The following is a 24,688-nucleotide window of genomic DNA, read 5'->3' on the forward strand; positions in this document are numbered from 1 at the left end:
GCACAATGTTCTTACTTAAGTCACCACGGTACTTATTACATGAACACAGTGTATTGCCGACAACGGCCACCGGATGCCAAGAGCAATAATACCGTGGTCCGGTTATACATACCCTCACCTACACTTCACAAATGCGCACACGAGACATGTCACATACCCACAGGGAAAAGAGGACCATTCGCACGGGAGAACAACTCCCTTTACGATTAGGCTTCTGAACGCACGCTGTGGGATCTCCCAGCCAACAATGACAGACAACATTGTTTTTAACTGGTGGGTATAGGCCATTCCAGAGCGTAACAGAAATGTTGAGGGGACTGAAGTGGGATTACCTGGAAGGAGGTGACATAACTGTCGTGAACTCCAGTCGATAAATTCAGAGAACCCGTATTAGAGGAGAGATATTCCACTTCCCTACTGGCACAATCATACTAAGGCGGTTTCAGAAGTGTGGTGAGAGGGCAAGAAAATGTTTATTTCTTCTTTGAGGGACATGCACTTGGCCCACTTATCTTCCATCGTTTATCACTGTGGATAAATAGGTTATGACAAGCTCTGCAAAATGATCTTTGACTGCAACGATCACCTGCCAGTTGATGAAAATTTCTACCGGGCGAGTCAAAGTGTTAAGTTAGGGGACAGGAAGAAGTCACGTGGGGCTAAATCTGGTGAACAGCGTGGATTATGAACCAGTTCAAAGCCCAGTTCATGCACTTTCGCCATTGCTACCACTGATTAGTGGGCAGGTGCGTTATTCTGGAGAAAGAACTATTTCTGCATGCCAACCTTGGTCTTCTTTTCAGACAACTCGTTTCAAACTATCCAGCAATGAAGCATAGTAAAAGCCAGCTATCGTTCAGCATTTTTCCGACTAATGATGTGGATTATTCCTTGAGAATCCCAAAAGACAGTGGCTATCACCTTAACAGCTGACAAAGTGGTCCTTTCCTTCTTTGGTGCACTTTCACCAGCCCTTTCCCATTGTTTTGACTGCCATTTTGACTCTGGTATGTAATGATGGATTCAGGTTTCATCGAATCATAAATCGGCCCAGAAACTACTGGGGATTGTGATTAAACATCGACAGACATTGCATTCAAAGCTTGTGCCGGATGCGCTTTTGGTCGACTGTGAGCAATCGCGGCATTCACCCCGCACACAGCTCCTTCATAGCAAATTGGTTCAGGATATTATGCACTCACTCAGCTGACAATGCCCACAGTCTTCATAATTTAACTAATTTCTTTATTTACACGTAAAGTTCCGCAGGACCAAATTGAGGAGCAAATCTCCAAGGTCAAGGAACGTGTCAGTACATGAAATTACAACATAAAAGTAATAACAGATAAAAATCAAATGTTTATGAAACCGAATAAAGTCAACCCATAAGTTTGACTAAACGCAATCCACAATACAAGACGACCCAGCCTAATTTTTCAAGGAATTCCTTGGCAAAATAGGAGTGACCCTTGAGGAAATTCTTCAGTTTAGATTTGATAGTGCGTGCATTACTGCTAAGATTTTTGAATTCGAGTGGTAGCTTATTGAAAATGGGTGCAGCAGTATACTGCTAAACTTTCTGCACAAGAATTCAGATAGTCCGATCCAAATGCAGGTTTCATTTCTGCGGAGTATTAACTCAGGGAAAGTTACTTATTCTCGGGGGTAAGCTAATATTGTCAACAATAAATGACAGTAAGGGATTTATTTATTTATTTATTGAGTCAAATGTCAAAATACCCAGACTCGTGAACAGGTATCTACAACAGCTTCGTGGACTTAAACCACCTATTGTCCGAAACGCCCGTTCCTAAGCCAGAAATATCCTTTTGGAATGGGAAGCGTTACCACAAAATATAATAACATAAAACATAAGCGAATGATAAGCAAAGTAGACTAATTTTCGTGTCTAACTATCACTTCAGATACCGTTCGATTAGTAAAAATGACAGTATTAAGTCTTTGAACAAGATTCTGAACTTGGACTTTCCGTGACAGTTTACTATCTGAACACCTAGAAATTTGAACTGTCAAGTTTCACTAATCATATGCCCATTCTGTGAAATTAAAACGTTGGGTTTTCATGAATTGTTTCAGAAACTGTAAAAATTTAGTTACTGTGATTTAGCGTTTATTTTCTACAAGCCGTGAACTTAGGTCATGAACTGCACTATTTGAAAGCGAGCCGGTGTTGGACACAACATCCTTCACTACCAAGCTAGTGTCATCGGCAAACAGAAATCTTTGTTACCCGTAGTACTAGAGTACGTATCATTTATATAAATAAGGAACACGAGTGGCCCCAACACTGATTATTGGTGCACCTCCCACTTGATCTTACCCCACGCAGACCCCACATCACACACATTTTGAACTTTGTGAACAATGACCTCTTTCGGTCTGTTCCTAAAGTATTGCGTTACCATATCATGAATATTGTCAATGGTTTCATTTTTGGTGACTTCAATTGGACGGCTGGAGCGCGCTCAGCTTTAATTGTATCTGGCCACAATAAAACTAATCAATCCAAAAGTAAATGATCTTCAGTGATGGTGTAAAGTCCAGATCAACTTCATCTAATTCTGTTTTGACTTGGGCGGCAGTCCAACCTTTCGAATGAAAATGTTAGTAACAGCATGAAACTCGGTTTTCTCCGTTCTCAATTGCAGTCGAGCACCAAAAATTCAGACGGCTGTCGACAATAAACTATATGCAATACATTCTTGAAATTCTCTATACGATCATTCTAATAATAAAATTTACAACAATAAAGGTGCAATAAAAATGTTCCATTGTTTCATGCAGATTCACCAGACATGACAAACCACCCACCAGACATGCATGACAAACCACCCACCATACATTACAAACCACCCTTGCATACATACTTCAGGCACCATTACAGCAGCTGGAAAAATCAGAACACTTGCATAGTCATCAGAAAGTCTTTCTACCATTCATCAAAACGAGAATGGAAAACGGCTGAAAATAGCTAATGTTAGTATCAAGTTGTCCCTGCTACACATTGTAACGGGACCTAGTACATAAATAGATGTAGAAAACGTCTTTCGATCTCTCTTAAGGTTTACTGACAATTTTTGATGAAATGACATGAGTTCGGAATTTCTAGTTAGGATATCTGAGGACAAATATTAATCTGTATCCTTGTTAACGTATATCTATACATGCAGGTTGAGGACGCACCGGTACCAGAATTCATTGAGGATGATCTCGTTGAAGTGGAGGTTTTTTACTGCGGTCTAAATTTCATGGACAATTACCTGCGCCTGGGCATAATAAGAAACACAGACTTTCCGGTCATCATGGGCAGTGAGTGCTCTGGAATCGCACCAGCTAGCGGATTTGAAGTCCGTGACATAGAGGTGAGGTTATGTCAAGTAATTGCTTCAGTAACAGTTTTAAGGGAGACATTCATTAGTGTGTTTTTCTTCGTTTCAGGAAGGGCAGCGGGTTTTGTGTCTGAAAATGCAAGGTGGTCTTTTCCACGGCATCGCCCAAGTGCCGCGGAAGAACTGCTTCCCAGTGCCGGACAACATCAGGCTGATAGATGCGGTCGGTCTCGGTCTGAACTTCTTGGTGGCTTACCTGTGTCTGTTCGACTTGGCACGCCTCAGGACCGGTCAGACTGTGTTCATGCAGTCCATCGCAGGTAACAACGGATTTTTGTGTCATCAGTGGATACCTTACATGTAGCCATTGTGACGCACTCTTGTCACAGCGTATCTTTACAATAAAAAAGAGGTTCCACAAAGCAGGCGTGTTGCCTTAGGGAAACACATTGTCTCGTAAAGTATTTAAGTAGAATTTCGGCATCAAATCAAATAAACGGTGTTATGGGTTACGCTGTATCACGAAGTAACCGTCAGATCTGCTTTAAAAATAAAGGGATACTAAAATATTGGGGAACTAAATTACAAACTCAACTAACGTCCACATACAAATATACGTACTTGAGTCCGGTGCTTCGTAACTCAACTGAAAGTCCGCAGCTCGTTGTCTTGCGGTCGCCTTCTCGTTTCCCGAGCGCGGGGTCCCGAGTTCGATTCCCGGCGGGGTCAGGGATTTTCACCTACCTCGAGATTACTGGGTGTCTGTGTTGTCCTCATCGTTTCATCATTCATGAAAGTGGCTATATTGGACTGAACAAAGGCTGGGAATTAGTACGGGTGCTGATTACCGTGCAGTTGAGCGCCCCACAAACCAAACGTCAACTGAATTAGCCTGAAGAGCTGCTCATTGTTGAAACATATCTATCTTGGAACAGAAGGCTATGAGATTAAAAGTATGCAAGAAATGTGAGCCACTAGATAAATGGACACAAACAAAGAACAACTCTACAGATGGTGTCCCTCCTAACAATCGTTAGATGCATTTTCTCTGGTGTTTTGGCAAATATTTGGAATTTTATTTTTGCAATGTGTAATTGATGTCACCATAGACAATTAGTGCATCTCCATGTCTTTCATACGACACCTATTACAGAAGGAAAGCGTTGGTTTGTTTCCCGTTAAGAACAAAATGATTTTTAAAGCACAATTTTACGTGCCAATTCGATGGACGCCCCAAACGTAAGTTTTGCAATATTACTTTTATCGACATGTATTAACAGGGACAGTAAAACAAGAATAACATCCAGTACTCTAGCAATGACAACACCACGCCATCCTCCTGTAGCATTTGTGGCCCATTTCAGGCCACAGGATATTAAATTTATCGTACAGAGCGTAAAAGCTAGCGCTGCCTTGAGTTAATGGTCGGGCGAGATATTAGGAGAGTATCCCATCCAACAGACGACAGATGACCTGTGAGCATGAGGACGAGACTGTGTCGTGCTGCAGCATACACAGAAGCTGTGATTCACCCATAAGCGTGTAACTTTAAACATTCATGTTTATTGCTTAAATGTATGTGTTGTGCGTCCAACTAGGCTCACGACCTCATCCACATTGCCGGATTTCTAATTATATCACTAAATCTAATTTCACACACCTAAACTGACAGTTTTATTTAATGTTATTTATCATAGGTGGACTGAACCGACCAATCATGTGTATGTACACCGACCGAAAAATCATAATGCAAAGTAGTAGTTGGGCGACATAAACGAAAGTTGGTAGGTGTGTTTGTACATATGAAAGAAGTCTCTTTAAATTTCATACTAGGCTTTAGGAGTGGCCCTAGTAGCGTCATTGAGGATCGCCCCGTAACAGTTGCGAACATTACTTTTTAGATTGGACGTGATGATTTCTTGACAGTCAAGTATGCCTTTAAGGTGACAAATGATGTTTGGTTTGTGGGGCGCTCAACTGCGCGGTTATCAGCGCCCGTACAAAGTCCCAGCCTTTGTTCAGCCCAATCTCGCCACTTTCGTGAATGATGATGAAATAACACACACCCAGTCATCTCGAGGTAGGTGAAAATCCCTGACCCCGCCGGGAATCGAACCCGAGACCCCGCGACCGCGAGACCACGAGCTTTAAGGCGACAAAGACGCCATTATCAACACCTCTGAGTCTGAACCAGAACAAGGTCTTGTGATAAAACTACTAGAAGCAGATTGTTTCTTCTGCAATACTGCAGAGAGATCAGTCAGGAATGTAGCCTCTGTACATGATTGCTGACAGCTGCGGTCACGGAAATATGGTCACAAGAAGACCGCTCCAGATAACATGGCAGTTCCCAGAAGGACGATCGTGTTCGGCGTATGGCTCTGGGACATGATACAGTATCTGCAGAAGCTGGGACTACAGTGATACAACGAACTGTTAAAAATAGGCTACTTCAAGTACTGCTCAGAGACACTCCCAGTAGCATGCATGTCGCTGACCCGAAACCAGCGCCTTTTGAGACTTCTGAGGTGTCAAGCGTAAGCCCATTGGAGGGGAGAGGGAAGTGTGTTGTTTCCTGATGAAAGCTGATCCTGCCTCGGTGCCAGTAATGGCAGTGTGTTGGTTGGGAGGGGGCAGTTGGGGGGCCTGCAAACAAATTTCTCTCCTAGACACACTGGACCGACACCTGAAGTTGTGGTCTATGCTGCGATTTCATATGACAGCAGTAGCACTCTATTGGTTATCCCATGCACCCTGGTGGCAAATTTGTAGTGTATCTGGTGATTCGACCTATTGTGCTGCTAATCATGAACAGCATTCCACAGGTTGTATTCCAATGAGATAACGCTCGCCCACATGCCGTTATTGTAACCCAACATTCTCTATAGTGTGTGGACATGTTGTCTTCGCCTGCGCCATCAACAGATCTGTCCCCAATGGAGCACATACAGGAGAACATCGGGTGACAGCTGCAGCATCATCCACGACTACGTCCCTGTATTCACCGACCAAGTGCAACAGGCACGGAACTGCAGCTCACAAATTGATACCCGGCACCTCAACTGTACAATGTACGTACGTTTTTCACGCTTGCATTAAAGTCTGGCAGTTACACCGGCTATTGATTACCAGCGTATCGCATTTGCAAATGCTTATCTCGCGCTTACATTAACCTGTGATCTTACAGTGTTAATCACTTCTACATGTTGGCTAGTCAAACGTAGTCCCAAAATTTCATTACTCTGCATTAACTTTTGTGTCGACTTTTTTACGTCAATGTATATCAGTAAACATTGATAGCTCTTAAATTCTGTTATTACTCTTTAGGAACATACTGAGAGGTATCATGATCAGAACGAAATTTTCACTCTGCTGTGGAGTTCGTGCTGATATGAAAGTTCCTGGCAGATTTAAACTGTATGCCGGACCGAGACTCAAATTCGGGGCCATTGCCATACGCGGGCAAGTTTGAAATGTAGGATACGAATTACTGGAGGAAGTAAAGCTGCGAGGACGGGTCGTGAGTCGTCATAGGGTAGTTCAGTCGGTAGAAGGCTTGGCCTCGAAAGAAAGAAGTTCCGAGCTCGAGTCGGCACCCAGTTTTAATCTACCAGGAACTTTCAGCTATCAGGATATTGATCTATGCATCTTGATTTATGTCCTCATGTTACTGTGTAGCGCATTTAAGTACGTATAGTTGGGCGTAGGAATTATTTTCATTTGTTACGGAGCTTCCATATATTTTACTATTTTTTTGTAATAGATCAGATCATCTGATGGTGACTTGATAAGAAGTCATAACCTGTAATGAGAACTTTTGTGTAACCTGGGGGTGAAATACATCTAAATCTCCGCAAAAAGAGCGAGGGGAAGAAAGTCTGCATGCCTCCGCATGAGCCCTAATTTCTCGTATCTTATCTTCATGGTCCTTAAGCGCAATGTAGAATCGTTTGGCAGTCAGCTTCAAACGCTGGTTCTCCAAATTTTCTTAATAGTGTCTCTCCAGAACATTGCGTTAGCTCCAGGGATTCCCATTTGATTCTAGAGGCGTCTCCATAACACTTAAGTATTGGTCGATCCCACTTCTGAATAGCTTCGATGTCTTCCTTCAATCCGACCTGGTACGCATCCTATCCACTGGATCAGTACTCAGGAATAGGTCATACCAGCGTTCGAAATGCGGTCTCCCTTAAAATTCTCCCAATAAACCCAAGTCGACCATTCATCTTACCTATCACACTTCCCACACGCTCGTTCCATTTAATATCACTCTGAGACATTACGCCCGTTAAATGACTTGACTGAGTCAAGCAGGATACTAGTAATACTGTATCCGAACTTTACAGGTTTGTTCTTCATACTCATCAGCACTGACTTACATTTTTCCACATTTAGAGCTAGCTGCCATTCATCACACCAACTGGAATTCTATGTGTAAGTTGTCTTGTATCTTCCTACAGTCACTAAACTTCGAGACCATACGTACACCACGGCGTCATCAGGAATCAACCGCAGATTGCTGCCTACCCTGACCGCCAGATAATTTGTCTATAGAGAAAAACAGCGGTCCTGTCACACTTCCCTGGGCCGCTCCTGACTATACCATTGCCTCTTATGAAAACTCGTCCTCGATGACAAAATATTGTGTTCTATTACTTCAGAAGTCTTCGAGCCACTCACATATCGGTGAACTGATTCTATATACTCGTACTTGCTTTAATAGCCTGCAAAGAGGCACCGTGCCATGCTTTCCGGATATCCAGAAATATGGAACCTGTCTGTTGCCCTTAATTCACGGCTTTCAGTATATCACCTGAGAAAAGGGCAAGCTGAGTTTGGCACAAGCGATGCGTTTTAAAACCATGCTGATTTGTGGACATCAGCTTCTTAGTCTCAACAAAGTTTATTGTATTCGAAGTAAGAATATGTTCAACGATTCTGCAGCAAACAGAAGTTAGGGATATTGGTCTGTAATTTTGCAGGTCCGTTCTTTCACCTTCCTTACGTACCGAAGTCACCTGCCCTTTAGTCCAGTCACTTGCGGCTAAAAGCAAGTTATTTTCTTCCAAATTATTTTTTGAGCGTGACAACTACAGTAATCATTGTGCTAGCGCCCCCATTCTGCGGACACGTCACGTATTTAGCTAAAGCAAAGGGAAAACGCGCGTGCGTGCGTGCGTGCGTGCGTGCGTGCGTGTGTGTGTGTGTGTGTGTGTGTGTGTGTGTGTGTGTGTGTGTGTGTTTCTTTCTTTCTGCTGGTACGGACTGTGGCCAGAATGAGCCGAGTCTGCCCATAAAGTGTGGATGGGTGATGCTCTACGTCCTTCGTACAATTACATTATTACGTTAAAGTTCCCGATTAAATGCTTGGCAGGAGCTTTCTTGATCCATTTTGACATTCTCTGCTGTTTCATTCTCAATAACAACTTGGAAAAACGAAGACCTAGACCTCTTAGTGCGTGCTCATATTTAATTACGATGCCCTTTTTCTTTCTACGTAGGCTGTACACAACAAAATATTATTGAATTTGGCGGAGTAAGCTGGTGACAAACTTCGTAAAATGGTCCCGCCCCAACGACACACACCTTTGTTTTAATATTTGCCACTCCATCTTGCGTATCACATCCGTGACCCCCCTTCCCTATTTTGCTGTTGTACTAAACTACCTACCTGTCTTTGAACCCTATCGATATCCTGATTCAGATTTACGTACCTGGAATGGATACCATACTGTGCAGCAATACCAAAGAGCTTCCCAGGGGGCTCGCCATCTTTGGCAGGTTTGCGTTTGGCTATCACGGGGGCCCCAGACTTTGCAGCATCTCTTCCCTTCCGTTCTGCATGTCTATCCTCTTGCTATTCGTTTTCCCCTCCGTTGGGGAACATGTCTGCGGTTTTACCGGGAACGTTCCGCATTGTCTCGCTGACATATGAACAGTCCCACCACTGTTTTTCGTTCCCTTTTCCTTTCTTTGTTTCCCTTCTCCTCTCGTTCCTCTGCTTCGACGTTTGAGGATACACTTTTTCCTTTTTCCTCCCTGTGCGCTCCTGACGGCCGGTCCACGCGTCTGACGCGTAACAGGTGTCTGGGTAACGCGTAATTCCCAGCCAACAGGCAGGGTTCGCATGTACCCCACTGGTACAGGCCAGGCCCAGGGAGGGATGATGGCCTGAGCTGCTACCTTACCAAATTGCCGATTGGTTCCTCTATCAGCTGTTGGGGAGGTGTGACCTCAGGTGTGACCCATCACCTAAGGCAGGTGCGCTCCCTTCTCAAGGGGGCCCCAGTTGGAAGGAGTGTGCCACTGGAGACACTGGTAATCATGGAATTTTCTCGCAATGAGTTAATCATCTTCTCAGTCAACTTCTACAAAACTTAAACGGAATGTTGCTAACGATTCAAAGACCATTCAAGCTACAGCACGGTTCCTTATGGTATCCCATACTGAAGACTGTCCTTTGCAATGATAAACCCGTTTATTATTCAGACAGGTGTTGATGAAATTGCTGGCCTTGTCAAATCCTTCTCTCGTTTATGGAATGGCACTTTACTTTTGGAGATCACTTCTGATTCTCAAGCCCAACTGCTTGCTGGTTCGCTTATTCTTGGCTGTCCTGTTCGCGTCGAGGCCGATAGAAACTGAATTCCTCCCATGGTGTTATTTACACTAGGCTGCTCGACGGTCTGACAGAAGTGGAAATCCAGTCTTTCTGGTCAGGGTTTCATAGCCGTCATCAGGTGATGTAAAGGTGGATTATTCCATAGTGTCACCTACACTCTTGTTCTCATCTTAAGAGGGGTTTTTCTGTCCAAGATCAAAGGAGGCTATGAAATTACCACAATCAGACCATATGTTCCGAAACTGATGCACTGCTACCAGTGTCATCATTTCAACCACACTAGAATGTCTTGTCGGCACCCAGACAAATGTGCAACCTGTGGTAGGGATGCATATGAGGGCGATTCTGTCTCTTTCCCTGCACTGTGTAACCTGCAATGGTGGCCACGCCGCGTCCTCTCGGGATTGTCCTATGTATCTTGATAAGCGGGCTGTCCAGAAGATACAAGTTACTGGCTGGTCGCAAACACTGCATTATCACGTCTGGCATTTGTAATTCTGTTCTTGTTACCTCTCGCTCCATGAAGGACATGACCATGCAGACATGCGACCTCAAATTCAGCTCTGAGGTTGTGAAATCGCAGTGTGTCAAGGTAGTATTGCCATCCCCCAGTCCAGCTGTGCAACAAGCCATCGAACTCTCGCCTCATGGGGCGAAGCCACCAACTACACAACCGGTAGGCCAGAAAGGACCCAAGGAATACTCACATGAAGAAATCCTACGTGCCTCCAGCCAAATAACACCTGTCTCTTCCTCTACTAACCGGAAATGCACGAATAAATCCAACAAAGGCAAACGCACTTCTCCTTCGCCGGCTCGAAGATCGTCTTTGATGGTGTTGCCACGTAATACATTAGCCCAGGTGGCCTCCGTGTCGCCGGTGCGCACCACCAACCGTTTCTCTGCGTTGAACGTCACATACCGACAGCGCAAACAAGCCGATGCTTCTGTGGACCTCATGGAGCAGGATCCTCCTTCATTTGTGACTTGTAGCAGCGTGTCTTCGCAGGTTGTCACACAGCCGCCGGCAAGTGACACCGCCTTCATTTCTTCATCACGACTCCTCCAATGGAATGTTCACTTCCTTCGATCCCACGAAGAGGATTTATGCAGCATCCCCTTATACTTTGCTTTCAGAATTCAAAATTGCGTCCTCACGACTGCTTTGAGCTTTCACGTTTCTTCCCAGCTGGTTTTGACTTTCCCCTGAGGTCAGTGTTCCAGCTCAAGGGGGCGTGATGTTGCTCATACGGGACGACAGTCAACCCATCTAGCTGATTACCCATCTTCAAGCTGTTGCAGTTCGCCTTTCCCTTCCTCACCTTTTTCCCGCTGTACCATTTATGTTGGCCCACAGTCATTCGATATCACCAGGGAAAACTTCATTCGGCTTATTGGACTGCTACTTCTCTCATTTCTGCTACTTGGTGACTTTAATGGATATCATCCCCTTTGGGGTTTTCCCAGAACCTCGGAAACGTGCCCTCTTGGCTGATCTTCTCAATCAGCTCAACCTCTTCTCCCTTAACACAGGATCACCCAAAATCCTTTCCGACTCCTCGCACACATATTCCCGTTCGAACCTATCCTTCTGTCCACCTTGCCCATCGTCTTGAGTGGTCCATCCTTCTTGACGTATACTCGAGTGACCTTTTCCCATGTGCTGTTAGATTTTTGACTCCTCCACCACCTGTTTGCACACCAAAATGGCGACATTCGAAGAACAGATTTTCCCAGTTGTGATGACCAGGTGGATTATCTCTCAAAATTTATCCTTACTGCTGCCAAATGCACCATTCCTCATACTACCTCTTTACCATGTCGTGTCTAAGGCCCTTGGTGGACTGAGGTATGCCGCGACCCCATTCGCAAGGGGAGACGTGCCCCCCCCCTGCGTTTTTAGCCGCCTTCCTACACTGGATAACTGCATTCATTAGAAACAGATGCGCGCAAAGTGTCTTCGCATTCTTTGGGATAGCAAGAAAGCTACTTGATTTCATTAACTAGTTCTTCTAACAGTTACGCTCCTTCCTCTGTCGTATGGGCCAACTTCCTACGGGTCTCTGGGACCATGATCCATTCGCCAATTTCCGGCCTGACAGTACGAGACGTCATCGAGGACCCTATTACTATCTCCAACACCTTGGGCCGCCATTTTGCGGAAATTTCGGGCTCCTTCCACTGTCACCCTGCCTTCCTCCATCGGAAACGAGGGGAGGAGGCTCGGGGTGCTCGGGCGATACCCTTCTCATCTCCGAATCGTTAGAGCTAAAACGCCGCCTTAACTATGATGGAGCTAGATCATGCTCTCAGTTCATCCCGATCCTCCGCCCCAGGGTTAGGCCCTGTCAACATTCAGATGTTGCATCACCTTATTCTTGTGGGAAAGCACTTTCTGCTTAATACGTACAACCGTGTCTGGGCAGAGGGCACATTTCCCGGACGTTGCCGTGACGCCAGCGTCACACCCATACCTAAGCCCAGTAAGCACTAAAACAGTCCTTCTAGCTACCGCCCCATCACTATCACCAGCCGTGTTCACAAGGTGATCGAACGTACGATTCATGCGCAGCTGGTTTGGTGGCTCGAGTATCGCAATTTACTAACGACTGCACAACGTGGATTTCGAGCGCGCCGTTCTCCATTTGACCATCTCGTTACTTTGTCCACCCATGTCATGAAGGGTTTTCTGCGGAAATCCGAGACTGGCCATGTTTCTCGATTCGGAGAAAGCCTACAACTGCAGGTGAACTGGTATCACATAGTCTTTACACGTGAGGCTTTCGTGGCCGCCTGCTCTGTTTCCTTTGGGAATTTTTAAAGGACCAAGTTTTCAAGGTGCGTGTGGGTTGTCTTATTAGACACCTTTATCCAGGAAACTGGCGTGCTTCAGGGTTCCGTCCTTAGCGTCATCGTCTTTGTTATCGCTATGAACCCTATAATGGCATGTCTCCGAAGGGGCATCTCTGACTCCCTTTTTGTTAACTATTTTGCCATCTGTTGCAATCCCCCACGGACCGATCTCACTGAGCGAAGTCTTCGACGACGTCTTGATCGTCTTTACTCCTGGAGCGTTGACAATGACTTTAGTTTCTCCACTGACAAAACCGTCTGTATGAATATCTGGCAGCGCAGTTGATTTCTCCCGCCATCTTTACATCTTGGGCGTGTTGCTCTTCCACTCGTTGAAACTACGAAATTCCTTGGGCTTATGGTCAATAGAAAGCACTCTTGGTCCTCCCATGTATCGTACCTGGCAGCCAACTGTATTCGGTCCCTCAATGTTCTACGTGTCTTCAATGGCACTTCCTGGGATGCACATCGAAACAGCCTATTCCGTTTGTACCGTTCACTTGTCTGTTCGAAACTTGACGATGGGTGCTTAATTTGTGCGTCTGCACGTCTGTCCCTCTTACGCCATCTCAACACTATCCACCATCGTGGCATCCGTTTGGCCACTGGCGTCTTTTACACTACCCTCGTTGAGTCTGTATGCTGAAGCTGCTGAACTACTACTGTCTTACCGCCGTGACTTTCTCCTCGGGAGGTATGCATGGCGTTTGTCTGCCACGCGTGGTCACACATCCTGTGCCGCCTCCTTCGATGATTCCTTTGATTGCTATGGGGGCGTCCCTCTTCTGTTACCTCCTTGATTCCTCTGCTCAGACTCCTTCTGCGCCCTTCAAAGTGTGTCTGCGCATGTCTTAGTGAAGCGGGCCCTGGAAAACTGCCACTTGCCCTCTGTTGGTGGAGCCACAGTGATGTTTATGTGGGTTCTTGGTCTTGTCGGTCTGCCAGGAAACGAAGCCGCTGACGCTACTACCAAGGCTGAAATCCTTGTACCTCAGCCCACTAGTTCCTACATTACCTCCAATGATCTCTGCGTTGCCGTCTACCCGGAGGTGGTGTCCCTTTGGCATTGCCATTGGTCCTCCCTTCATGGGAATAAACTACAGACTATTAAGCCTCTCCCTGCGGATTGGACGACCTCTCGGCCCTCCCACCAGGGACAACTAGGTGGCGTATTGAACACTGACTTTTTAGCCATAGTCATTTGAAAAATGGCTCTCTCCTACCGCGTTGTACACATTGCGCCCAAGTTTTAACTGTCCGCCGCTTCGTGAAGGAATGTCCATTTTTTAATAGTTTACGTTCCCGCTTGGGTTTGCCGTCTGATTTATCGGCCGTTTTAGCAAATGACGCTCGGGCTGTTGACCGTGTTTTTCTTTTTATCCGCCAAAGCTATATGGCGAAGGTCATTTAATTTTTAGTTTTTGACCTCAGTTTCTGTATGGTGTCTCTTGTAGCCCTTTCTCCACGTCCCTGTTTTTAGCTGTCTTGTCTTACGTCAATTGGGACTGACGTATAGTCATTTAACTCCTCTGTGTTAGTGTTCTATAATTTTGACTTGGGCGCGTATGACCACAGTTGTTTTTGCGCCCTAAAAAAAAATACAAACTAACAACACGGAAGAGGACGGGCAAAAGTAGTGTAGGCAGTCTCTTTAGTATATTCATTGCATTTTAGGTCTCCCACCAATAACACGTATTTTGTGGTTCGCCTGCTTCCGCACGACATTTTGTGTGATGGTTAAGGGGAAAGAGTATCGTTAGAGACTGAGCGCTATGTGAACCCGGTAATTAAAGGAATGGTTGGTTTGAAAATCCCAATGTCTTTTCCGCCATTCGACTGCAGTATTCCACGTTATATTTTACATAGTTCCGTAGGACGAAACTGAAGAGCAAATCTCCACGGTCACGTAACGGGACAGTACATGAAATTAACATAGATAAAATAAAATGAAGATGAATCCTATGCAGATGGCAAGCTACGCATGTATATTACTATAATTTGAGTTGCGCTGTACCAAAACTACAGTTCGGTACATTCAGCATGCTGTATAAATGACGTAGTAGATGGTAGAATTACCGGTAGTATTGGTAGAATTGGTTGGGAAATTAATATATATTAATGTGTAAGAGAAAATGGGAACCCACGTGTCTACTCTTTTTGCTTTGTTGTTTGGTTGGTTGTTTTGCACATAGTTAGAATCGCACATCATTCAGCATTAGTCTTGTGTATTTAATATTCTTTTCAGAATATAATTTGCATTTTATAAGTAATAAAAATAGTTCAACAAGCAATTTCTGCACTTTTGTGTAGTCAAAGCGATTACTTTCAATGTACGTGCAGTTCACATGCATCAACACACAAATATATATATATATATATATATATATATATATATATATATATATATATATGTTTCCGTAAGAATCCCCGAAAATGTAACAGGATGTAGAGAATGTTTCCCTGAACAATTAGAGATAGGAAACTGGGGTCGGAGAAGCCACCTTAACGAGATATGGAAGTAAGCAGCTAGTCCAGCGCTTTGTTTAGTATTACTCTTTCCCAGCGAATGTACAACTAACATGCACACAAATTTACACGTACTGTGCTGTTTATTTACATGTACATTCTTTACTGCATGCAAGGGAACACGGACGAGCCTGATTACTAGTAAGTCGTGATGAAGGTTTTGTTTACTTTGTGTCCGTAACGTGGCTTTGTTGTCTCGTATTTACATTGTCCCATGACAGAACGTGCTACGAATCGACGAAGGGCCCATTCATTGCACAGTACTATTCAGAGACTTACAGTATTACACGATGGAGCAGTACCAGTAAAGCTTCGCAGAACTCATACGTCTAATGACAGAAGTACGTTGCAACGCACTCGCTGTTGGAAGGTTGTGCAGGGAGCGTTTTCCTAACAGGCATTATCAGTCACTACGAGTGTGCATTTCTCTCGATCGACGAATGTGGGAGACTGGTTAACTGGAAAGAAGAAACGAGAGATCTGGCAACACGAGCACAACTCGCACACCAGATTTTGAAGAGGTGCTCAAACGTGTTCCAGCGGACCCCACTAAAAGTACTACTAGTATTACACGTGAATTGGACGCTCCACGTATCAGCGCGTGGCGCGTACTCCACGAACAGCAATTACACCCATATCACCCAGTAGTAGTCCATGCAATGCTTGGAACTTAGTACCAACGGTTGCATTGTGACAGTGGTTTGCTCCAACAATGGACTGATCGACCAGATTTCCTCTAACTCGTACTTCTTACTGACGAGGTCTCATTTGATCGTGATGGCATGTTGCATAGCAGGAATAGCCATGTGTGGGATGAGGAAAACACGCTGTAGTAGTCAGACCATCAGGTACGTTTTGCTGTGAATGTCTGGGTCGGTCTTGTAGGCCACAACCTCACTGGGTCATTTCTTCTAGCCATCTGAATGGCCACCTGTACTTGAGATTCGTGTACAGAGTTGTACCTCAGCTGTTGGAGAACGTACCCTTGGCTATTTGTGAGAGGATGTGGGTACAACATAACGGTGCACCGCCTCACTTTAGTGTGGATGTCTGCAACAATCTGTACAGTATTTCCTGGTCCCTGGATTGGGCGTAGAGGTCCTATTCCTTGGCCTGCGAGGTCAAGTGACCTGAATCCCATTGATTATTTCCTAAGAGGAAGTTTAAAGTCGTGTATGAGTCCCCAGTAGATACGAAGATGGAATTAGTTGCCAGAATTGCAGCTGTCTATGATGAGATTTGCAACACACCAGGGTTATTTGACAGGATACGTCAGAATCTTGGTCACCGATGTCATGCTAGCATTGAGGTTCATGGCCTTCCGTTTCAGCACATTTTGTAAGATGCAGTTCAAATGGTACATTCATTGTCAGTGATGATGGTTGCAGTTAACTGTAACTAATGTAAACAAGAAAAACACACTAATGTGATTTTAGTCCCACTATCTCCTTAAGATAGCTTCTCCAACCTTAGATTCCCCACCTAAAATTATTCAGTGGAGCATCGTCTGTCCTGTTAAACTTTTGCACGCTCTTATGGAAACACCCTGCAAACGTATTGTTTATACTCGGTAAAATCTTCTTCATTATCAACAGCGAGACTCTGCTGTTGTTACTGATAAAGTCGAAAGTTGCTGCGCAGTAACAGAAACATGATTTATACAACTTCGACAAAATATTGAATCGATGTTTGATATATTTTTTGCGATTTTAATTTTACGTTATTGTTTAGTGAATTATATATATCATAAATATGTATTGTTTTTGTTTGTACAACATTCCTCTGTTTCACATTACAAATCAAAACTTTCCAAATAAAAACTGCATTAGACGTTTATAATTTCAGTTTAGCTACAAATGCTGTTTATTCTTAAGTAACAGACAGCAGGAAAACTATGTAGAACCAAAATGTCACGTAGGTTACCTGGCACTTTATATATCCTCACCGTTTCTGATAGGTTCACCGCTGTGTGCCAGATAAATTGGCAAATCTCTTACCTAACACAGCACTCGAAGAGCAGTAGTAGTGGTTAGTTTATGAATAGACAATAAGACTGTCCCCTAAACCCTTTCCTTACCACATACGTCCCAGAGAACCAGTAGAAATCTGCTGCATGTTACTGCTCTATCAGTCTCTCATCGGTAAGGGTGGCCTGCTAATGATAGGCACAATTCTTACAATTACAGATAGCACATGTAGCTGGTGCTGTCTTCAAGTTTAATCATCTGTTCAGCATTGTCACGTAGAATTAGTTCTCAACCCAATGAACAGATATAAAAAGCGGGAGGCTTTCCCGCTTTCCCGTATAATTCCAGTTAATGGAGTGCACGCATGTATTGACATTTGCCGGATGACAAATGGTGCTCATACTGAGCACCTGTAATGTGAATTGAAAGCTTGGATAGGCGCTCTATCCACTGATGTATGTCTACTTTCTGTGTGTGATTTCTGCACAGTTACCTTCTGAAACTCCGGAGGTACTTACAAATAATGCTTTAAGTCCACTTCTCTCAACACTGGTACACGAAACCATGGGAAACATTTTGTTCATATTGTTAGTTCCGGTTATGACATAGCAGTTCTCGTCAACTATGCTCAAAGACGAACACCGCGGCTGCATCTCACATCGCCTATCTGCCGAAGTCCAAATGGCTCTGAGCACTATGGGACTTAACTTCTGAGGTCATCAGTCCCCTAGAACTCAGAACTACTTAAACCTAACTAACCTAAGGAAATCACACACATCCATGCACGAGGCAGGATTCGAACCTGCGACCGTAGCGGTCGCGCGGCTCCAGACTGTGGCGCCTAGAACCGCTCGGCCACCCCGGCCGGCTCTGTCGAAGTGCTCCTTTCCTTTCCCCATCCCTTCAATTGCAGTAATCATCACCCTGTCTCAGTACGAACTGAATTATTCTCTCTTCTATAAATTAGGTATTTCATTCGATTCTTTCTTTTCATGAGACTTTCCAGTATGTATTCAGTCCTTACTCTGTTGTACTTCGAGTAACATTTCTCTGGTAACACTAAATTTCATATGCTTTCAATCGTTTTATTATTTCTTTCTGGTCCCGATGCAACTCCTTTATCAATCCTACAGAGATACCGTAATCCGCCCACCTCTGAACAATCAGTTGTCAGACAACATTCAGTCCTTCGACTTAAGCACCTGCTGCTCACCCGGCTGGCTTAGATTTTCTTAAAGTTTCTGTGTATATTACAAGCAACAGCTCACACACTTTTCATTAAGCATCCGACTTCGCTCATGACACTTTCGACGATCTTTATGTCATCAGTGATTTTCTGTCCCACTTCCATTTCGAGATAGACGCCTGTTGCATCATTGTGTAGGTCCTTACTACTCCTGTCTTTCAGCTAAAAGCAGTGGGTCACCCTTTCATGCCTGCAGTTAATACAGTGCCTAGCAATGGGACAAATTATTCCCTTCGACGTTACCAAAATCATTGTAATATAGGTAATCTAAAATGGCCACTACAAGAAACGTGTAAAATGTTTCCTTTTTTCCTAACTCTGCCTTCTAATATTAACCGTGTTTGCAAAACTGGAGCACTACTCAATAAGAAAACGTCGATAATCATCCTAATTTAGTTTCGATTTTCTCTTCGTTTCTTCGGCAAGGTCCTGAATTTTTCAAGCGTGTAATACCAAACTGATTACAGGTTAATTTTTGGCTCTTCTTAGGTTTATTCGGAAGAAGAGCAATAATTACCCTTTCTAAAAACTTGTACAATATCCCGAGTTTCTTGAACTTCATTTTAAATGTTGGAAAACGCTTTCTCATTCCTCTGTCCTGACTTAAAGCTCATGAGTGTTAATTGATGTCATCAATATTTAGAAATTTGTGCGTTCAGAGTTCGTGCAAAACATTCTGAAGTTCAGAAATAAGGCTAGACTATTCTTTGCAATAGTATTGCATAGTGTTACAATCCTAGATAGTGCTTCGTTTCAAATGACCCACTTGTTCTTCGTCGTGGGGATGTTACAGCATGATTTTTCCTACCTAATAATCGAAAAGCAATTACAAAATACATGTCAGCAGATTTAAGTAACCTTTCGTTGAAATACTGTACGCATTTTGGAAGAAGGGTTTCTGTCTACAAGATGGATTTTTGATAAGGGTGGTAAATATAAGAACAGAAAAAAGTCGGAATCTACTTGTTCTTACGGCGTAACGCGCAGCGCGGTAGCTTGCGGGACACTAGTGAGTCAGGACAGAGTACAGTCGGCGCGATGGATTAGCAACTGTATCTGGTCCACTGGCCAGCTTCAGTGTGGTTTTTAGGCTTTTTTCCACACTTCTTTAAGGAACTGCTGGGCGGTTTCCAGTATCTGTCTTAGAAAATACGAAACGCAGACACCACACACAGAACTAAGTTCACACAATTCATACACAGGTGGTGCTCACTACTTCACTGCCTTAGGTTCATTGACGCTGCTGTAACGAAAGTAGACATCCGACCGTTAAGTTAAATAAAACGAATTCCCAAATAATGAGTACAGTCGACCCCGCTATACATAGGCTGAAAGCTCGGTAAAAGATGAAGAAACAAAATCGTAAGCTGACGGTGCATAGCATATTGCTATTGTCGAAAGTAAACCAGAGTAGTTATTTTATTTAGCACCACAGAAAGAACGTTGCCAAATAGGCTGTTGTCACTTTTATGGTACCTGAGGGTAATCAGATGATAAACTGGTAGTTAAGGAGGATTTGTTTCGTCAGTACTTCTTGGCGTTTCCGAAATAGGATTCTTGTCCAAAAATGTCTTACTACCCGCGACTCCCACATATAACGCTCCCCCTCCTCCCACCCCCTCCTGCCATTCCAGTGACCTGTAATTTGTCCCGATGATTCTTGCCCGCATGATATCATCGAAATGTTGTTCTTTAAAGCACATGGCCCTTAAAATTAGAAGTCAATTATCGGAAAGTGGAAGAATAGTTTATGAAGTTTTCTGCCTGCCCCCCTAAGTGTAGCGAATGAAAAAACTGGAAGAAGGACAGAGGATTACTGCTTCACTGCACAATCTACAATCTAGTCCGTATAGAAGTAAAGTACTATGATAAAACGCTGGCGTGCAAAATTTAAGGACGGAAGTAACGTTCTTATGATGAGTCACAACTCAGTAACATATCTTGAAGAAACTTGGGTCATTTGCAGAATGAACTGCTACAGCATAGTACAAGGTTGCTGCAAGGAATACGTAATGAGACTAGCAGAACGTCGCTTTTATTCAAAGACCATAATTGCAATGAAATCACCGTGATTCGTGATGGTTTCCTGAACATTACAAAAGGTGGGGCATGGCTCTTTGTAGAATGTGTGCTCACCAGGGAGAACAGTGAATGTTCTGCAATCTCCTCCCATATTTGCAACAAGGTCGCTAAGTTGTTCCGGTAGGGCGCTCCAAACCTTCATCAGAGTGGTTGAGAACGGCTGGATAGTCGTTGATGTATGTGGATTTGCTATGATACGTCTGCCCAACGCAACCCGCACGTGCTTGATTGGGTTTAATTCGGGGGGGGGGCCAATCCATTCACCGAAATCCTGTCATCCCAGGAGCTGCTCTAATTAAGTTTTTTGATGCGGTCGCGCAGTGTCATCCATAAAACCTGCGTCGGAGTCGAATGAACCACTGAAAACTCACATTGGGAAGGAGCAATGCGTCACGAAGTTGATAGGGACTTTATCATCTTAAAGAACTCAGAGGTCAGCACACCATGCTACATTACGCCACCCCACACCGTGGCACCCGGACCACCTCTCGTCGTAATAAGGCACGTCTAGCATCAGCACTGACTGATTCTGCTCTCATGCGAGAAGAGCACGGATCATGGCATACGACGCCGCCAATGTCCGGGTGTTAACGGGACACAACTTACTGTTCGTCGGATAGACAGAGACCAGTCCTTCGCAGTCGGCGTGTCACAGTCCTGCGTGGAATTGCGAGCCATGTCCTGGTAAGTATCGTTGTAGTAGCACCCTCTGATTGACGTGGGTCCGTTGTTACCTTATTACAGTGCCATTTGCTGATGTAGTTGACCGTATTCGAGCAACCCCTCTTATTTGGACAGCAGAGACTGTTTCGGAACGCTGCCCATGCACGTGAAAGAACGCCGCGAGAAATATCACCTCCTGAGTTATACTCCTTACAACTACTGCTTCTTCCCAATGAATCTTGCCCGTGTGAAGTCTTCCAAATGTTGTCTCAAAGTCATATATATTGAAATTTTATATGTAAGTTTATAAAGAAAAACTTTGTATATTGTGAACTGACTCATGCTTAGGGCACTTGTATTGCAAAATATAAAAAATGTAGGGAAGTCCCTCCGCAACGGAAGGGGCTTGGCGCGATGTAAAAGGTGGTTTTGACGGTCGAACTAGTTAAAGTAACATAAGAAGTTAACTATCTCGTCCTTTAGTTTTGCAGAGTGATGTAGTTTAACAGTATAAGCTTCCTAATTTTCGTAAAGGAACAAATACCAGAAACTTTTTCTTTTCAGGTGGTGTAGGCACTGCCGTTGTGCAGCTTGCTCGACTGGTCCCTTTGGTCAAGATCTTGGGGACGGCTTCCGTAACCAAGCATGAAAAACTGCGGGCTCTCGGTGTAAACCGCGTCTTCCGTCACGATGAAAATTACGTGGGACAAATTTTGGAAGAATACCCTGGAGGCGCAGATATTGTCATAAACACGAACGGCGGGGTAGATATTGAAAAATGCTTGAAGCTGGTAAAAGCGTGCGGAAGATTAATCAACATTGGTGAGTAAAATTGTCTCTGGGCGGATGAAATGTTTCGTCAAAGCTAATCTTTGATGTTGTTCTGTAGATATAAGTGCTTCTTACTCGAAAAGAATCGAGCGAAGATTAAATTAACACTGGAAAAACGTACAGCCCTCTTACTAAATGTTCATTACTTATTTGTTTCAACATAGCCGTTAGATGTTGGAAATGTGCTCACATATAGCTGATTACGTAGACTTGCATCGTAAAAAGCTAAACTTCTGGTTTGATGTAAGAAAGACGTGGATGGCGTTAAATGAATAATATACATCTTGAGTACGTATAAAAAAATTCTCATCAGCAAGAGAAGAATGAGGCAAAATCTGTATTAGTTACTAAGGAATATTTTTAAAATATCGAATGTGAACCAAAGCTGAAGTCTGACATCACTGTTATTTATGTATTAACATATATGTTCTATAAACTAAGAAATCGTTGAACATTTTCAGGTTCAAACAGCACGGCTATATATCCAAAAACTAAGTTTTGGGGACTGAAGATGCCATCATGGGATACCAGACAGATATCCACAACACATATGATCAAGAGGAATTGCGCTGTGATAGGTCTAAACGTCGGAGACTACCTGGAAAATGACACGAAGAAAGTGCAAAAAATACTGACGACAGTGTTCCAGCTTTATACGAGGGAGCAAATTCACCCTCAAATTCATTCCATTTTAGAGTTCGAGAAGGTGATTTTCTTCCGTATAACGACTAGTGACACGGTTTTAGGTAACTTTTGACAGTGTTTTATTTTCTATTTTGTTTTCCAGGTTGTCGACGGTATGAGGCAGCTGTGCAGTCGAGAGAACTGCGGCAAAGTAATCCTGTCTGTGCAGGACGAGGCTGCCCGATTGGAGGTGCCGGAATACGTCCTGAATCCCCCACGAAGGGCTAGGTAGGGCTGCGACAAATCTGGAGACTAGAATGGGACAGGCAGGAGTCGTCGAAGTCACAGCGTTCCAAAGTGTGATTAAAACGCGACGGGAGAACACACTGAATGTCATCGACAAGCGTGGATTTTCAGTTGGATCCGTATCGTTATATATAAGATTTATATATACTGCATTTGCACTTATTTATACACTCCAAATCGATGAATATTGCTCTGGATGTTCAACCTTTATGGCACGTTGTTATCTATTGTTGTTTTAAACAATATCGTTATTTGTGTCAAATATAATCATACACCATGAAAGGTGGTCTTTAATAAAGTCAAATGCTGGACAAGAGGGGCGATGCATGTAGCCCATATTACGGGCGTAGCTATGTCAGGACACACACACACACACACACACACACACACACACACACCACACGCGACGCATATTAATTGTTAACAGATATGACCTGAAAATAATACTGTTGACGGTTATTCAAGATGACATTAAAGGATTATCTATTGTCATTAGCATAGCTTCCCATTCAGCATTTCATAGCTGTTTTCCTTCCGTCAGACACGAAGCTAAGACATCCTTTAACACCACTATCTATCCATGCTTTTCTCATCCACTTCCATTTCTCTCTTCCCTCCATCTCATCTGATAATCTTTCCTTGTTCTTTCTTGCTTTTCCTCTGGCCAGTCAGCTTTGGGACGGATCGCCTAGTGCGAACACCCATGTTTATTTTTAATCTTCAAAATATATCGTTAGTATAGAATTTTAAATTGAGTAGACCGCGAGGGCAGAGGAGCCATGTCATGGACTGCGCGGCACCTCCCGCCGGAGGTTCGAGTCCTCCATTGGTATGTGTGTGTGTGTGTGTGTGTGTGTGTGTGTGTGTGTGTGTGTGTGTGTGTGTGTGTGTGTGTGTGTGTGTCGTTCTTAGCATTAGTTAGTTCACGTAGTGTGAAAGTGTAAGTCCAAGGACCGATGACCTCAGCAGTTTGCGGTCTCTCTCTCTCTCTCTCTCACCAAAATTTCAAATTATTTCAAAAAGAAAACAACCTTGATTGCAAAGAATTTTTAACAATGCATTTCACAATTTTTGCCATCATCAGATTCTCTACAAAAGAAAGGAAAGAAGAAAAGTATTAGTAAGAAAAGGGGGCAGGGTTCTATCATTCTCCGTTACAATGAGTAAAATTTACTGAAAAACTGTGTAAGGGAAAACTGACGCAGTAATTAGCAAATAAGCATTCGTCCGAAATGTGTGAAAAAAGTGTGTGAATTCCTATGGGACCAAACTGCTGAGGTTATCGGTCCCTAGACTTACTCACTACTTTCCTTATGCTAAGAAAAACACACACACACCCATGCCCGAGGGAGGACTCGAACTTCCTGCGGGCGGGGCCGCACAATACGTGACATGTCGCCTCTATCCGCGCGGCTACTACTTGCAGCCCGAAATTTGAGAGATAAGGCGTGGACCTACAAGACCAATATATCTGTAAGAAATTTTGGAAGTAGTAGGTAAAAGAGGAAAAAAGTACCAAGACGCCATAACACAGAAGCAACAAACTTGACCTTGAACACACTAGCACGTGCAGACGTACAATCGCGGGAAATACGGCCACGCCTACAAACCTCTGCGC

At 43.9% G+C, this 24,688-nt stretch overlaps 1 protein-coding gene across 1 annotated transcript; it reads left to right on the plus strand.

The window, feature by feature from the left end:
- The first annotated feature begins 3,185 nt into the window (after positions 1–3,185).
- Positions 3,186–23,056, plus strand: LOC126481868 (synaptic vesicle membrane protein VAT-1 homolog). Its single transcript, XM_050105826.1, has 5 exons — positions 3,186–3,383; positions 3,460–3,670; positions 21,874–22,131; positions 22,602–22,846; positions 22,928–23,056. Exons 1-5 carry the CDS (start codon positions 3,186–3,188, stop codon positions 23,054–23,056), a joined length of 1,041 nt encoding a protein of 346 aa, XP_049961783.1.
- The last annotated feature ends 1,632 nt before the right edge of the window (positions 23,057–24,688 follow it).

The sequence above is a fragment of the Schistocerca serialis genome, chromosome 5 (genome assembly GCF_023864345.2).
Source record: "Schistocerca serialis cubense isolate TAMUIC-IGC-003099 chromosome 5, iqSchSeri2.2, whole genome shotgun sequence".
NCBI classification, from domain to species: Eukaryota; Metazoa; Arthropoda; class Insecta; order Orthoptera; family Acrididae; genus Schistocerca; species Schistocerca serialis.

Bases quoted from the DNA above. Each gene is read 5' to 3' on its own strand.
- LOC126481868 (XM_050105826.1), top strand. From the start codon at position 3,186: ATGCAGGTTGAGGACGCACCGGTACCAGAATTCATTGAGGATGATCTC. The intron at 3,671-21,873 runs GTAACAACGGAT...TTTTCTTTTCAG, and splicing joins GTTCATGCAGTCCATCGCAG to GTGGTGTAGGCACTGCCGTT. The intron at 22,847-22,927 runs GTGATTTTCTTC...TTTGTTTTCCAG, and splicing joins CCATTTTAGAGTTCGAGAAG to GTTGTCGACGGTATGAGGCA.